At 39.1% G+C, this 14,522-nt stretch overlaps 1 protein-coding gene across 6 annotated transcripts in view; it reads right to left on the bottom strand.

Annotated features, from left to right (window-relative positions):
• DACH2 (dachshund family transcription factor 2) overlaps positions 1 to 14,522 on the bottom strand; it is a 497,031-nt gene that overhangs the window by 216,577 nt on the left and 265,932 nt on the right. For all 6 annotated transcript variants that reach the window (XM_034781239.1, XM_034781241.1, XM_034781240.1 and 3 more), the window contains exon 2: positions 3,538 to 3,653. In XM_034781239.1, the coding sequence (XP_034637130.1) occupies positions 3,538 to 3,653 (116 nt within the window). The remainder of the gene's footprint in view (positions 1 to 3,537; positions 3,654 to 14,522) is intronic.

The raw sequence follows: 14,522 nt of genomic DNA, 5'->3' as shown, positions 1-14,522 counted from the left end.
GGGGAAGGGGCGGAGTTAGGGTGGGGCTAGGGGTGGGGAAATGGGCGGGGCCAGGGCCCGTGGAGGGCCCTCTTTTTTTATTTACTAGATATGGTAACCCTACCCAAGGCTATGCCAAATTGCTGCACTCTCTCCCCAGTCACTCTCACAGGCTGGGCTGTTCTCCACTCCTCCTGATGCCTGTTAAGTGCAGCTAGCTGGCCCAGCAAACAGGAGAAAGTGCTTCTACTTCCCATGTGGCAGAAAGCTGACATTGTTTTTTGGGGGGGACTCCTGTAGGATACTGGCCAGGACTATCACTACTTACAGAAAGGATAGCCCAAACTAAACAACAAATAATGGTAAGTATGAGAACATGAGTACCCAAACTGACCTGTAACCAGGAGACAATGGGTTAATACCTCTGTGATCACTCCCTGGTTCAACTTTACTACACATCACCCTAGTCCTATAATCATCCCACCTCCTTTGAGAAGCAGTAAAATGAATTGTTTAAGTTTTTAGTTTAGCTAAAAAAAAAAAAGCGGGGGGGGGGGACAATTGTCAGAGTCCTGAAGCCATTCCAGGTCCATACCTGAGATCCTTAGCAAGTGTGGAAAGGGCTCTTGTAGCACCTTACTTTCCTTCCTCAAAGACTGCCATCTCTTCCTTCTTTGACAGAAAGTTTTTTTTTTTTGGGGGGGGAGAGTGGAAAATAAGATGCAGCTGCTTCAAGTAATTAAAGCTTCAGTAATATTCAGCTGCACTGTTTCAGCTTCCGTTAGCTAAAGGAGAAACTCTCATGGATCCAACTTTCCCTTGGAGCCCTCCTGTACCATTGTCTGGTTTCAGAGCACTTTCCTGTAGTGCAAAGAATGTGGGGAGTGCTGTGACAATACAGATTCTCATTTTGAGTCTCCGAAGGACTTTTATCAGCCCTCACAATCCCTCTTCATTCTGAGCAATATGTCAGCAAAAATAGTTTTAAAAATTTACTTTGGTATTTGGTTAAACATCTTCAGCTTTTTCCAAAGGACAGTCTAGTAGTTTGAAGCTTAACCTTTTTTATTTGATTTTTCCGATTTTTAATTTTAAAGCATGTTTTGCTACTTTCTGTGGGCACAGTAGCATATAGGACAGGGGTGGGCAAACTACAGGTCGTCAGACCTTTTAATCCGGCCCTTGAGCGCCCGCTGTCGAGCAAGGTCGGGGGCATGCCCTGCTCTGCACATGCCGTGGCTCCACATGGCTCCCGGAAGCAGTGGCATGTCCCCACTCTGGCACCTAGACATAGGGGCAGCCAGTGGGTTCTGCAAGCTTCCCCTGCCCCAAGTGCTGGCTTCACAGCTCCCATTGGCCGGGAACTATGGACAATGGAAGCTGCAGGGGCGGTGCCTGTGGATGGGACAGCACACAGAACCCCCTGGCTGCCCTTATGCATAGGAGGCAGAGGGGGGACATGCCGCTGTTTCCGGGAGCTGCTTGAAGTAAGTACTGCCGCAAGCCTGCACCACTGACCCTCTCCCACAGCCCAACCCTCTTCCCCAGCTCTGATCCCCCTTCCACCCTGTGAGCCTCTCGATCCCAGCCCAGAGCACCCTTCTGCACCCCAAATCCCTCATCTTCAGCCCCACCACCAGCTGGAGCCCTTTCCCCCCGCTCGCCAGCCCAGAGCCCCCTCCCGCACCCTGAGCCCCTCATTCTGGCCCCAGCCTGGAACTTGCACCCCCAGCCCAGAGCCTGTACCCCCTCCCACACCCCAGTGCTACAAACCCCTCTGCTCCAGCCCACAGACCCCTCCTACACCTCATACCCCTCATTCCTGGCCCCACCCCAAAGCCCACACCTCCAGCCGGAGCCCTCACGTCCTCCTGTATCCCAACCCCCTACCCCAGCCCGGAGCCCCCTCCTGCACCCTGAACTCGTAATTTCCTGGCCCCACCTCAGAACCTACACCCCCATCCAGAGCCCTCACCCCCTGCCCCACCCCAACTCCCAATTTCGTGAGCATTCATGGCCCGCCATACAATTTCCATACCCAGATGTGGCCCTCAGGACAAAAATTATGATCAACCCCGACACAGGACCACACTGAGCCACTTGAATATATTTTACTATGCACACAATGCATCCTGGGGTCCTAAAACATTACCACTTTAATCCAATATGCCTTTTGCATAGCTTTAGGCCCTATTTGCAAACACGCTGTCAAGCAATGGGCTACGCTGTGTACTTTTGCCAACAATTTATCAACACTGATTGCCTCTTATCACCAGTGGAGAACAAATAAAACACAGACTATATGAAAACCCTTGGTCTGGGAACACTAGATACTGTTTTAAAAATTCTAATAAAAAATGTGTTTATGAAAATCAGTCTTCAGAACTTCACTACAGTAGTGAATTATTAATGACACATTATTATTATTATTATTATTACATAATAAACGGGGACGAACTGAACTGGGGTGGGGGTTGAATACAGCAAAATGCTTTCAAACTTTGAGTACGTTTGAAGCAATTATTAATATTAATATTGCTTAAGAAGGATCACTCCTGCTTCCATGATGGTGCTTTATCGACCCAGGTGGTCAAGAGAACTGAAATTCTTCATTAATTTCTCACTTACTGCACAATGGGACATAGGGAGATTTAAGGCCCTGATCCTGGAACTTCTTGTATGTGGGTGGACCGCTGTGTCCATGCCCCACTGAGCTCAATGGGACAGTGGAGCAGTCCACCCATGTGCGAGAAGTTGCAGGATCAAGGCCTAAGTTACCATGCTCTATGCACTCCCTTATGATTGCTAGACCTGTTGAATATTTAAGTAGAACATTTTACTGTATGTTAATTAAGTTGTGGATTGTTGACCTTATTATCAAATAAACATATGCACATTACACCATCAGTTGGTGGCAATGGTAACAAGAAGCTTCACTGAAGTTTAAATTCTCTTTGCTTTTAACTTACAATGCCTTAAGTTACTGAATAGCAGCAAAACACTGTTAATGATGGACTATTTTAGGTGTATTTATAGTCAACAGTTACACTGTGACACTAAATTAAAAGTACGAATACAGAACATCATGACCATCTGCATTTGGTTTTATTCATCCTTTTGAGAACCACGTCTTCCATAGTTAGTGTGACCAGTTTTATGTCTTCCTAACCTACACTAATCATTTTATAGCATACATATTAGCCACCCTGTTTATATCCCATGAGAACTAAAAGACACATGCACCAGAAAGGAAGAAACCTACACTTTAAGACAATGGCTAATTTTCTCTGAGGGTTTTTTTCATAATAAAATAATGTATTTAATGGAATTTCCTGTAAGGAAATTACAATTAATAAAGAACTAAACTACAAATCCATTAGATTTTAGTCACTGCAGCAACAAAACACAGTTTTCATGAATACTCAAAAAATCCAATAATGTAACCTCTGGTAAAGCTTGAAAAGCCCTGAAGGACATGGCATTTGGATCAATATTAGTTTATTTCAACTGCTGTGCAGTATGAAGAGACCAGGCTGAACATCTGATGGATTTTATTACCTGTTGGGGAGATAAGTCCTGGTGATAACAGGCCTGGGACTCCATGGGGCAGAAGACGTGCATTTTCTTGTATTGCAACTCCCAGAGAGCGCTTGGGGGGTCTTCCTGGCCGTGAGCTGTTGAAATACAAATAGGATACATTTAAATTTATTTTCTTTTTGAAATGTTTGCTTAATGCATGTTATATTGATTTGTATTATAGAAATATGAACCACCTCTCTCTCTCTCTCTCTTTTTCTGTGTGTATCTATAATATAACATTTTTGCCTAGGAGAAAAGGACCACTTGTGGCAGGTTAAACATAACAAGTGTTGTACTGTACTCAAATGATCCATCAGTGAAACACTCTACATGTACACTTGCAAAAGCATGCACTCAAAGCCATATGGAGTAACTTTATATTAAAAGGTAAAGAGCCATGAGAATTTTAGAATTAAATCAGTAGGCTGAGAACAAGAAAATTCTCACTTCCAATCCTGACTCTACTACTGATTTTATGTGAGGCCTTCAGCTGGCCATTTAATCATTGTTTCTCAGTACTCTCAATACTCTGTACAATGGAGACAATAATGTGCTTCACAATGGTGCTGCTAAAATTAGTTGATTTAAGAAGATAACTACACCAGTAGTAGGGATTATTTTCCAGATTGCTGTCACCAAATTGGGGCCTGAGCATGTAAACCGTGATGGGACAACCTGAATCCTCTCTGGGGCCACTGGTACACTGTCACAGAGTGTGGGGGAGTCAGGGCCCTGCACCCCCAATTCCTGCAATTCAAAGTGAGTCTCAGTCAGCCAGTAAAATGGAAGATTTATTAGACGACAGGAACACAGTCCCAAACAGAGTTTGTAGGTACAACCAGGACCCAGGGCTGCCCGGGGGGGGAGGGAGGGGCGGGCAAGTGGGGCAATTTGCCCCAGGCCCCGCAGGGCCCCCCCAAGAATATAGTATTCTATAGTATTGCCACTTTTTTTTATGGAAGGGGCCCCTGAAATTGCTTTGCCCCAGGCCCCCTGAATCCTCTGGGCAGCCCTGCCAGGATCCCTCAATCAAGTCCTCAGGGGGGTAGGGAGCTCATCCCTCAGCTTTGGGGTTTCCTCTGTTTTCCAGCCAGCTCCAAATTAAAACCCTTCCAGCAGTCTCCTCCAGCCACTGCCCCCAGTCTTTGTCCAGTTTCCCAGGCAAAAGGTGTCACCTGGCCCCAACCCCCCTCCTGGGCTCAGGTTACATGCTCAGGTAAACTCACCCTGATATCCCATCACCAATGCAGACTGTCTCAATACAACTCCCACGCAACATTCCCAGGTCAATACTCCCCACTCCCTGCTCCATCACATACACAAACACCCAACCAAAAATCTTCAAACTAAATAAAATAAAATAAATAATAACAAAAAAACCTCACAACACTGCAAGGATCTAGATAACCATTTAGACTACCAGTTAAATTACTATGGCCACTTAACAGCGGACATTACTATGAAATGTTGTTTAAAAGATATGGGGGAAGGAGGGGGGAGACAGGAAATTAGAAGGAATGAATACATGTTGCATTCAAGTCCTTTGGTTTCTTGCTTTTGGGTCCTGGTTTCCCTTCCTCACAGACTGATTGGTGTTTTTGACTGCTATGTAAGGGCTAAGCTAACAATGTTGGCCTAACCTACCAAATTCTCACATTTTTCATCCTAGCTGGAACAGTTTATAAATTCTGGTTACAAGTTTTAATACATAATGTAAAGAAGTAAAAGATCTGTGTATTTATCTATTCCATTCCTCCACTCCCCTAACACAGTTTTTGTGTCTGGACTATCATTCTGCAGCTGTCACCACAATAAAGATCTACAGAGCAAAAGCCATTGGAATCATTCTTTCCCAAGCCAAATGATAAAAACATAAGGTTCTACTGTTAGCAAAGATATTGCCGCTTTTCTTTGGCAAAAATACATTTTACTCAGCTGAATAATAGAGCTTTTGACAAAATAGTGTGAAACACTCTATAAAATAATCAAGGTGCAACAATAAATGAGGTTAAAATAGAAAGCATATCCAAAAGAGACTTTTGCTTCACAAAGAAATTTCAGTTAGAGTCCACTCTATCAACTTTGCAGTGGCAAAGTTCTCCATCAAGGTAAGACAAACTCTGTGTTTAAATGAAGACAACTTCCAGCACCACTACACAGAGGTACCATTACCCTGTTCATTTTTCACACAATGTGCTAGTGTTATTTTGTTTTATTGTACATCAAACTAGCACAAAATCATTTTTTCTGGTTTACTACTTCAGTCTATAAACCTTCCCACTCTTCTTTTTAGCTTTGTTTTAGGCAGTTTTGAATTTCACTTTATTCAGTGCCTTTTCCCTTTTGTGTTTGCCGTTTTTTAAGGAGTCCTATCATCATACTGGAATGGTTCTGAAATGAAATTTACTGTAATGTCCAGATAATCATAGAGTGTGTGTGTGTATATGTGTGTGTGTGTGTGTGTGTATCTATCTGTGTGTGTGTGTGTGTGTGTGTGTGTGTGTGTGTATCTGTCTATCTATGTATATATGAATGAGTATTGCACAAGAAATTTGGACCATTTTTCTATTATCTCTCTGCTCCAAAAATAATAGTATTAAGCAAATTTACTGAGTAATCTATATAATTTCACACTATATTCTGTCCTGCATTTCACTACTATTACAACATCATGTGATTGGGAAACCTCCTCACTATGCTAAATTCAGTTAAACTTTTTTCTGTTTCACTAGGAGTACTTCTTCCCATTTTTAACTGATCTTAAATATAATCTTCTCTCAACATATTCAGTACATGCAAAGTGTCAAAAGCATGTTTTTAAGGTATACTAAACCATATATTTCCATGTCTAATTTACCTATTGACTAGTCTGTTTAGAGAAATTCAGTATATTTCACATAAAAGTAGGATCTCAGGTAAAATTAGGCCTAGATTTTAGGCATTGTAAAACAAAAACAAACTATTGCTTGATTTATAAAAATATACATCAAAAGGTGCCTATCTAGCATTTTAAGTGATTTTGATATATATTACAAAAACAAATCAACTTAATTTAGCAGCTCTGCTCACTGACAGCCCACAACAAAGCTCAACCCTCAACAGAACATTTATAAAACTTCCCACCTCAGCTTCAGTTAGCAAGTGTTTTACATAAATAGGATTTTAAGAAAAAATCTTTTAAAATCTAAATATAAAGAGTTTTGGATGGGAGGAGGAGAATGGTTGGATTGTTGTACTGAGCCTGCATTTTTGGCAATGTGTAATTTTACTCACATGAATAGTCACTTTGATGGGACTACTCATAAGTCTAATTGTTTGCAAGGTCAGACCCTTAAACATTTTTCAGTACTGTTTCCTATACAGGTTTCAGAGGGGTAACCGTGTTAGTCTGTATTAGCAAAAACAACAAGGAGTCCTTGTGGCACCTTAGAGACTAACACGTTTATTTGGGCTTAAGCTTCCGTGAGCTAAAACCCACTTCATCAGATGCACGGAGTGAAAAAGACAGTAGGCAGGTATAAATATACAGCACATGAAAAGATGGGAGTTGCCTTACCAAATGGGGAGTCAGTGCTAACGAGGCCAATTCAATCAGGGTGGATGTGGCCCACTCCCAACAGTTGACAAGAAGGGGTGAATATCAACAGAGGGAAAATTACTTTTTGTAGTGACCCAGCCACTCCGTGTCTTTATTCGGGCCTAATTTGATGGTGTCAGGTTTGCAAATTAATTCCAGCTCTGCAATTTCTCACTGAAGTCTGTTTTAGAAGTTTTTTTGTTGAAGAAGGGCCACTCTTAAGTCTGTTATTGAGTGTCCAGGGAGACTGAAATGCTCTCCTACTGTTTTTTGAATGTTACAATTCTTGATGTCTGATTTGTGTCCATTTATTCTTTTGCATAGAGACTGTCCGGTTTGGCCAATGTACATGAAGAGGAGAATTGCTGGCACATATCACATTGGTAGATGTGCAGATGAATGAGCCCCTGATGGTGTGGCTGATGTGGTAGGTCCTATGATGGTGTCCCTTGAATAGATATGCAGACAGAGTTGGCAATGGGGTTTGTTGCAGGGATTGGTTCCTGGGTTAGTGTTTCTGTTGTGTGGTGTGTAGTTGCTGATGAGTATTTGCTTCAGATTGGGGGGACACCAAAAGCTTATGCCCACAGCAGATTTCAGGGAGGGCTTATTATGGTGAGTAGGAAGGGTGATAGGCTATGATGTTGCAACTCATTTTGTAAGTGTGGGGCACATGTCCAGTGCAGGCAGTCTATAGGGAAAGCATCCAGTGGCCTTAAAAATGAGGTGCTGGTTAAAGGAGAGGTTGGGGCTCCTATGATTGGTATGGCAGGGAACCAACCTCCCACCCCCTTTTTATAGCCCACCTTAACCCTCCAATGGGAGAGGTTTGGGGGGATAGTAAGGTCCCAGCCTTGGGTTGGCTGGGTGACCTGGACAGAAAATTAAAGGGGGCTGGTGGAAGCCCCAGGTAGTTATTTGAATGGGATAGCTCAGCTGACTCAATCACCTTTCGGGGTCCCTTCCAGTTCTGAGAGATAGGTATATCTTCATATATTTTATATTATTATAACATGGATTTGCCTGCACTGTACACTTTTATCTGCCAGGTGATCCGAGACATCTAATAATAAAGTTGCGGCCTGATTAAATCCATATGAAGTGTTTCCTGTCCTTCTTTCGATACAGACAGACAGACAATCCTTTATCTTCTCAGCTGGTATCAGACTCATAGCACTAAAACGAAGATCCATTAAGGTAACAATGTTCTACAATGAAAAAGTCACTGGGCTAATTTACTTCTTTACTGTATATTAAAGAAATCAAACGGAACATGTAAAAATATCTCCTGTGCTGGAAACTCTGGACTCAGTTTCGTCTTTAAATCTGTGATACCACAGTGCCTTTTCTTCAATATTTTAGATGACAAAGGCTTAGTTCAGTACTGCACAGCTAAATACACTGAATGTAAATATTAGAGCTGATAGGAAAATGTTTAACTTTTCAGTCAAAAATTGAAATATTACAATTCCAAAATCCATGACTGTGCCTCATAGGAGACGCAATTCTGGTGTCTCATGCTCCCATTCTCCTCTCAGTGCTAGATCCTTGACCAGACTACATTTCTCATGAGGCATCAAATTCTCCCTACTTGGGAGGGGACTACAACTCCCAGGAGGCAGCATATCTGAATCAACATATTTTGGACATAAATTGAAAACTTCAGTTTTTGAGCATTAGCTAGTTTGATACTAAAATCAAAACGTTCCATGGAGAGCAGATACTTTTAGTGAAAAATTTTGTTTAAATTGAAAACTTAATTTTCTATAAAAACACAGTTTAGATGGAATATTTTCAACTATCCCTATTTGATATACTTAATTTACTATTCCTCTATGTACTGCTGGCTAATTTCTTGTGATGCCCCAAGCCCCATTGGAGGCATTTCATTGTTACCAACTCTCACTCGTTTTTCACAAGTCTGACACTGTTTGATGTTTTTTCTTGAAGCTCCAACTCCAGGAGAAAAGTGATTATGTGGGAATCTCAGCTTTGTTGTTAAAAAAGTAAGTTTCTAGCCCTCATGTCTGAGGAGAAAAGTTTGAAAACCTGCCCCAAGTATACACTGAAGGCTCAGAAAGGAGAAGGCAAATAAAAAGCATCACAACTTTTTTTTTTTTAAAATACCATGACTTTAGGGGAGACTTTACTCATGATTTTTTTGACAATTTGGCATTAGAAAAACTGACATTTTTATAATGCTTTTCTTAATTCTCTCACCCCAGGCTCGTTTATACCCAAATTTTTGGTTTAAAAGGGGTCACTTTCACCTCCTCCTTTTTTTCTATCTCACTTAAGTAAAGGCATATGGGTTGGAGGTGCAAGAGAAAAATTCTGTACGTACCTATTAGTCCGTGATGATAAAAGGAGCTGGAAAACATGATGAGGAACCTTGTGCTCACATCATAGCTTCCTACACATTCATAAGTCATACAATCAGCTGAAAAATATTTTTCTTCTAAATATATTACCTACTGGGTTTTTTTCCCTAAGGCTATATTTGCTGCCAGTCAATCTCTGAAAACAAAAGGTGATTCATTTGATTCTAAATTAGATGTTATTTCACTTAGGATGACTAATTGAGAAAGTTGTGTTGATTCTGTAGATAAATCTTAGAAGGATTTTTGTTGTAAAGTAAAAAAAAAATCACACTCACAAGTCGTGAACATTAAATCAATAACAAAAGTACTCAATAAAGAACTTTTTTTTTTGAAAACTTGAGCATCTCAATGATTTTTCAGGATCAGGTTCAATAACCCTATCATATTTCTTATCATTAACATAAAAAATGAACTAACCAATAAAGTTACAGGAGAACTGCAATACCTTACGGATTTCAACTGTATTCATATTTCTAATCTTTTTTACAATCTCTGTAAGTTAACTTCAAATACTCCTGTTGCCGGTTCCATACGTTCCATTAGGAGGGTCATTGTTTCTTTAGGAATTATCACTGATTTGGAGAGTATCATAGTTTAAATTTAAAAAACTACCGGTAACATTTTTTAAAGAAATTACTTAAGCTAACAAAAGGATTCAGTCAAAAAGGAATAGATTTCTTTTTGAGATCTCAGCTTCAAAGTTGCAGTTTCCAAACATCTGTTATATTTCTGCTAAACTCAGATTAGTTAAGAGGTTCTTGTTTTATTACTATAATTAGGCTAAGGATTTCTTGTCTTCCAACTGCCCAAAAAGAAGGCATCTGTAGAAGAAGAAAATGAGGAAGCAGTAGACTATTCAATCTTACACAAACACAACTCTCTGCCATATTTTTTATTTTTTGTATGTTTGGAAATGAACTTTGACAGAGTATATTAGAATTTTTTGATTTTTTTTTTTTTTTTTGGTGGTTACAAAGTTATGTGACAAGGTATTGGGAATCAGTAATTAGTGTATTTTTTTTCCTTTTCTATGCCTGGTGAGAGCTAATTATTATTACCTTTTTCTTTTTTAACCCACATATGTAATCCCTTTGTGCCCTGAGGAATATTTTTACAAGGCCACTTTTGTAGTTTTGATAAAAGTATTGATCAGCTACATCTTCTTTGATGTTCTTTTGTGCTTGTTATAGACAACTGCATAGTTTGTGATGTTTGCCACTTTATCAACATTTTGTAAACTATAATTCGTAAGTGGAAATTTACAGCAAATCACACTTGAGTATGTCAACGATGTTCGCTTGTGCTTTTTAATGTCAGAGATTTACTAGAATCAGAAATAAATTTCCATATTAATCAAGACAAAGAAACGTGCTGATTTAACTAGGAAACTGTTATTTGGATGACAATTTAATCAGCTCAGGTTGAAAGGTCCATCACTGCAGCATCCTGTTACTGCTAAAATATTGATTGCGTTACTGATTTCAGTAATGCTTTATTTTACAGGGCACAAATAACCATGTAATTACTCTTTAATTGAATGGTAATTGGTTGCTGGCAATTATTTGTTAAATTTTGCAGTTTAATTACAAGTTTATTTGTGCTCTGTAAAATAAAAATATTCTATATTTTAGTCATTCTGAAGACTAGCTATATAGGCTGTCAAAACCACAAAGTTAGTTATGATGGTACAAGTCTGACAAAGCCATAATAATACTATCACTATTATTAAAAGAATCAGATGAATCTTTGAATGCTTCAGCTTTACAAAATTAACATCAGATGTAACATTTGTAAGATTAATGGAGGAATACTGTACCACAGAAGTATGATTTCCTCTGGGGTCTAGTCCACCATTTAGCATAATTTATCCTGATGTTTTGCCTTTCATTCTCTGGGCTTCTTAAGAGAAACTGAAATAGTATCCTATTCCCCTGAGAACAAAGAATAAACTAACTAGAAATATAATTCAACAGTACTTCATATTTCTGCAACTGAAGTGGATTACCACCTTTACATTATCTTAGCAGCCTATAAACTTTGTAGACTTGGCAGTTAGGTAGATAACAAGAAAAAACATTATGTCTTGTAGTGTCAATGATATATAACCCATTCCATGATATTTTGAGTTATGATAGATGAGGTACCCAATACTTTGATCGTTAAAATTTTGAAATTTAGTGTTATACTTTTCATTTGTGTCATTAACTATTTATGAATTGTCAGCAATTTAGTGAAAACTGTGCTGATTTTGTTTTTTCAAATGATACCCAGTTAATAAATTAATTATTGATTCCATGAGACTATAAGCCATTTGATATAAAAATATGCTACAGTTTTGATTTAGTAAACTCTCACATGTATCACAGATTTCTTCAATAGTAACATATTTTATTAGGCTTCAAGGAAAATTCTGAAGCAAGTATATGACAGGCTGTGTAAATTGCTCTGAATATAGTAGCAGTAACTCTGGTGTCAGTACTTACTAGTGAAAAACTATCACAATTGGTTTGCTGAAGTTGGAACAGTAACCACAGACTCATCTTTCATTTCCCTTATACATCACTGGCATTATTAATCTATTCCTTCAGTCCCAGAAGGTGTCATCATTCTTGTGTTAATTTATTTGTATAAGTTAAGAAAAATGTGAAAGGTAAGAATTTTTAAATATTATTTGGGAGTTTTACCAGTAAAAGCAACATTCTTGCTGTCTTGAATAAGAAATATTTATTTTTAGGACTATAACGTTTTTACTTGCATCATGGATAATAATAATCTCTCTGTTCTGGCATTTATTACAACATTTCAAAGATGTCAATAGTAGTTAAACTCTACTTGACCTTTCAATGTTTAAGAAGAGAAACAAATTCTGACCTCACTGCAACCTGATTCGGTCTCCTCTCAGTGTTGGCAAACTGATCACTTGTCTAACTATTGCTCTACATTGTATTACCAACCAGATCAAAGGCAACAACAACCAATTCAGCAGCAGGGAAAAAGTCATTCATACAAAAAGGGCAATTAACATTAATCATATATGAAGTTGTTTGAGAACTAGATGTATGATAACTAGAACCCGGTCACTAAGACAACTTTCATAGAACAGGTGCTCATTTTAAATTAGGACTCTAAGCACCAAGATATACGACGCTTGTAGCAGCCTCATCCTGACTCTAGCAGACAAGAGCAAGTTCCTCAAAACCAAAGTTACCTTCCAAAGGGCAAATCCTCCCATTGATTTCAATGAAATTTTTGCTTGAGTGAGGGCTTCTGGATTTAGCCTTAACTGAAGCATATAACTCATAACTATTAATAGTGAAGAAAGAATATCTAAAACTGAAATCCACAAATTTTGATATCACAGAAATAGCACTTTAATTATTCCTTCTTTATTATAGTGAGGTTCATATTAAAACAAAAGTTCCTTAACATTATAAAATTGTTCAGAAAATGCAGGAATACAAAACACAGACACAGAGGTGGATTTCAAGCTGCAGGTCAGAACTTCCTTAACTGTACCATTAAAGTTTGGAGCCTTGACCATTAATATATCTCCCTCACACACACACACACACACACACACACATACACAAGCTACCAGGCATTTAATTAGGTCCTATGTTTCGTTAAATGGTGCAAGGTCATTCAACCTATGAACCAGATTGGTGTCTTTTAATACAGCTGCATACCACACTGTACACCAGCTGTAGGTTGCAACAATAACAATGATTAGGGTGACCAGATGTCCCGATTTTATAGGGACAGTCCTGATTTTTGGGTCTTTGTCTTATATAGACTCCTACTACCCCCAACCCCTATCCCGATTTTTCACATTTGCTGTCTGGACATCCTAACAATGATTTAACTACTACCTTCCCCCACCATTTTTTAAAAATTGCTAACAAATTAACACCTTAACAAATGGAACTTCCATATTGTTGTGACACAAAATTACCAATCAGACATCTCACCAATCTCAAACAGGCAGAAAAAAATTCTTCCTGATCCCAAACAGGGCACTCTGATCAGATTCACAAAAGAATCTGGAAATGCAGTCCTGACACTACTTTACCTATAGGCATAGTTGCCAAGTTTTGTGAAGCTCCATGTGTGGCATTTTATGTAAAATATGTAATTATCTCATTTGCATATTTGCAACTAATTTGTATATGCCCGTAAAGGTATTGGCCTCTCTAGAAACTATTGCAGTGTCTTGGTGAGTTTGCAACATAGGAGCTGGAACTGAGATTACGAAACTCATTTCAAATATCCATTAGATTACAGTTTTTAATCCCTGTTGAGTAAGGCTGGATTCATATTGACATACAGACAAAAAGCTCTGAAGATCATTAGTAATGTCCTAAGGCATCCAGTCCCCTAATAAGTGCTCATGTTATACCTTTAAGAATGAAATTTGTTTTCTGGAAAGATACATCTATTGAACCAAGTCATCACCTTTTTTTGCAGGGTCTTCTACTCACTGAACACACAAGCAACTTCTCCCATCCACACACTGCCCTCAGCCTTCTTCAACCAAAGGCTATGCTGTGCTCCACTCTTTTCTTAAAGGGACAACATCCATTAACCAAATACAAACACTACAAATATAACAATAAGCCAAATATTAATGCAACATCCAAATTTATCTCTAAATATGTTCTGCAACATAAATAATTTCAACTATTATTCCAGGGTCTTCACACTAACTTAAATGTACTTGCTCCACGTGAGTCATCAGTCATGTTTGAACCCATAGTGTTCAAAATTCACAGCCCAGAATTTTATCCTTCAGTAGTATGAGTAACTGTAGTGGGAGGCATACTGTTACCTTCTATGAGGAAGGTCCCATAGAGGGAGAAACAAGACACACTTTATTACTGGGTAACAGTTATTTATAAACTAACACTAGAACTTTGGGTTCAGTTACTGACTCTTGGAGCAGAGTATGTCCTAGTGGCTAGAGACAGCACAGATAAGTGTAACACTGTCCCTGCTGCTTGGTTCATCTG

The sequence above is a fragment of the Trachemys scripta genome, chromosome 9 (genome assembly GCF_013100865.1).
Source record: "Trachemys scripta elegans isolate TJP31775 chromosome 9, CAS_Tse_1.0, whole genome shotgun sequence".
NCBI classification, from domain to species: domain Eukaryota; kingdom Metazoa; phylum Chordata; order Testudines; family Emydidae; genus Trachemys; species Trachemys scripta.
The sequence above is the reverse complement of the archived record's forward strand: the minus strand, read 5'-3'. Positions and strand labels throughout refer to the sequence as shown.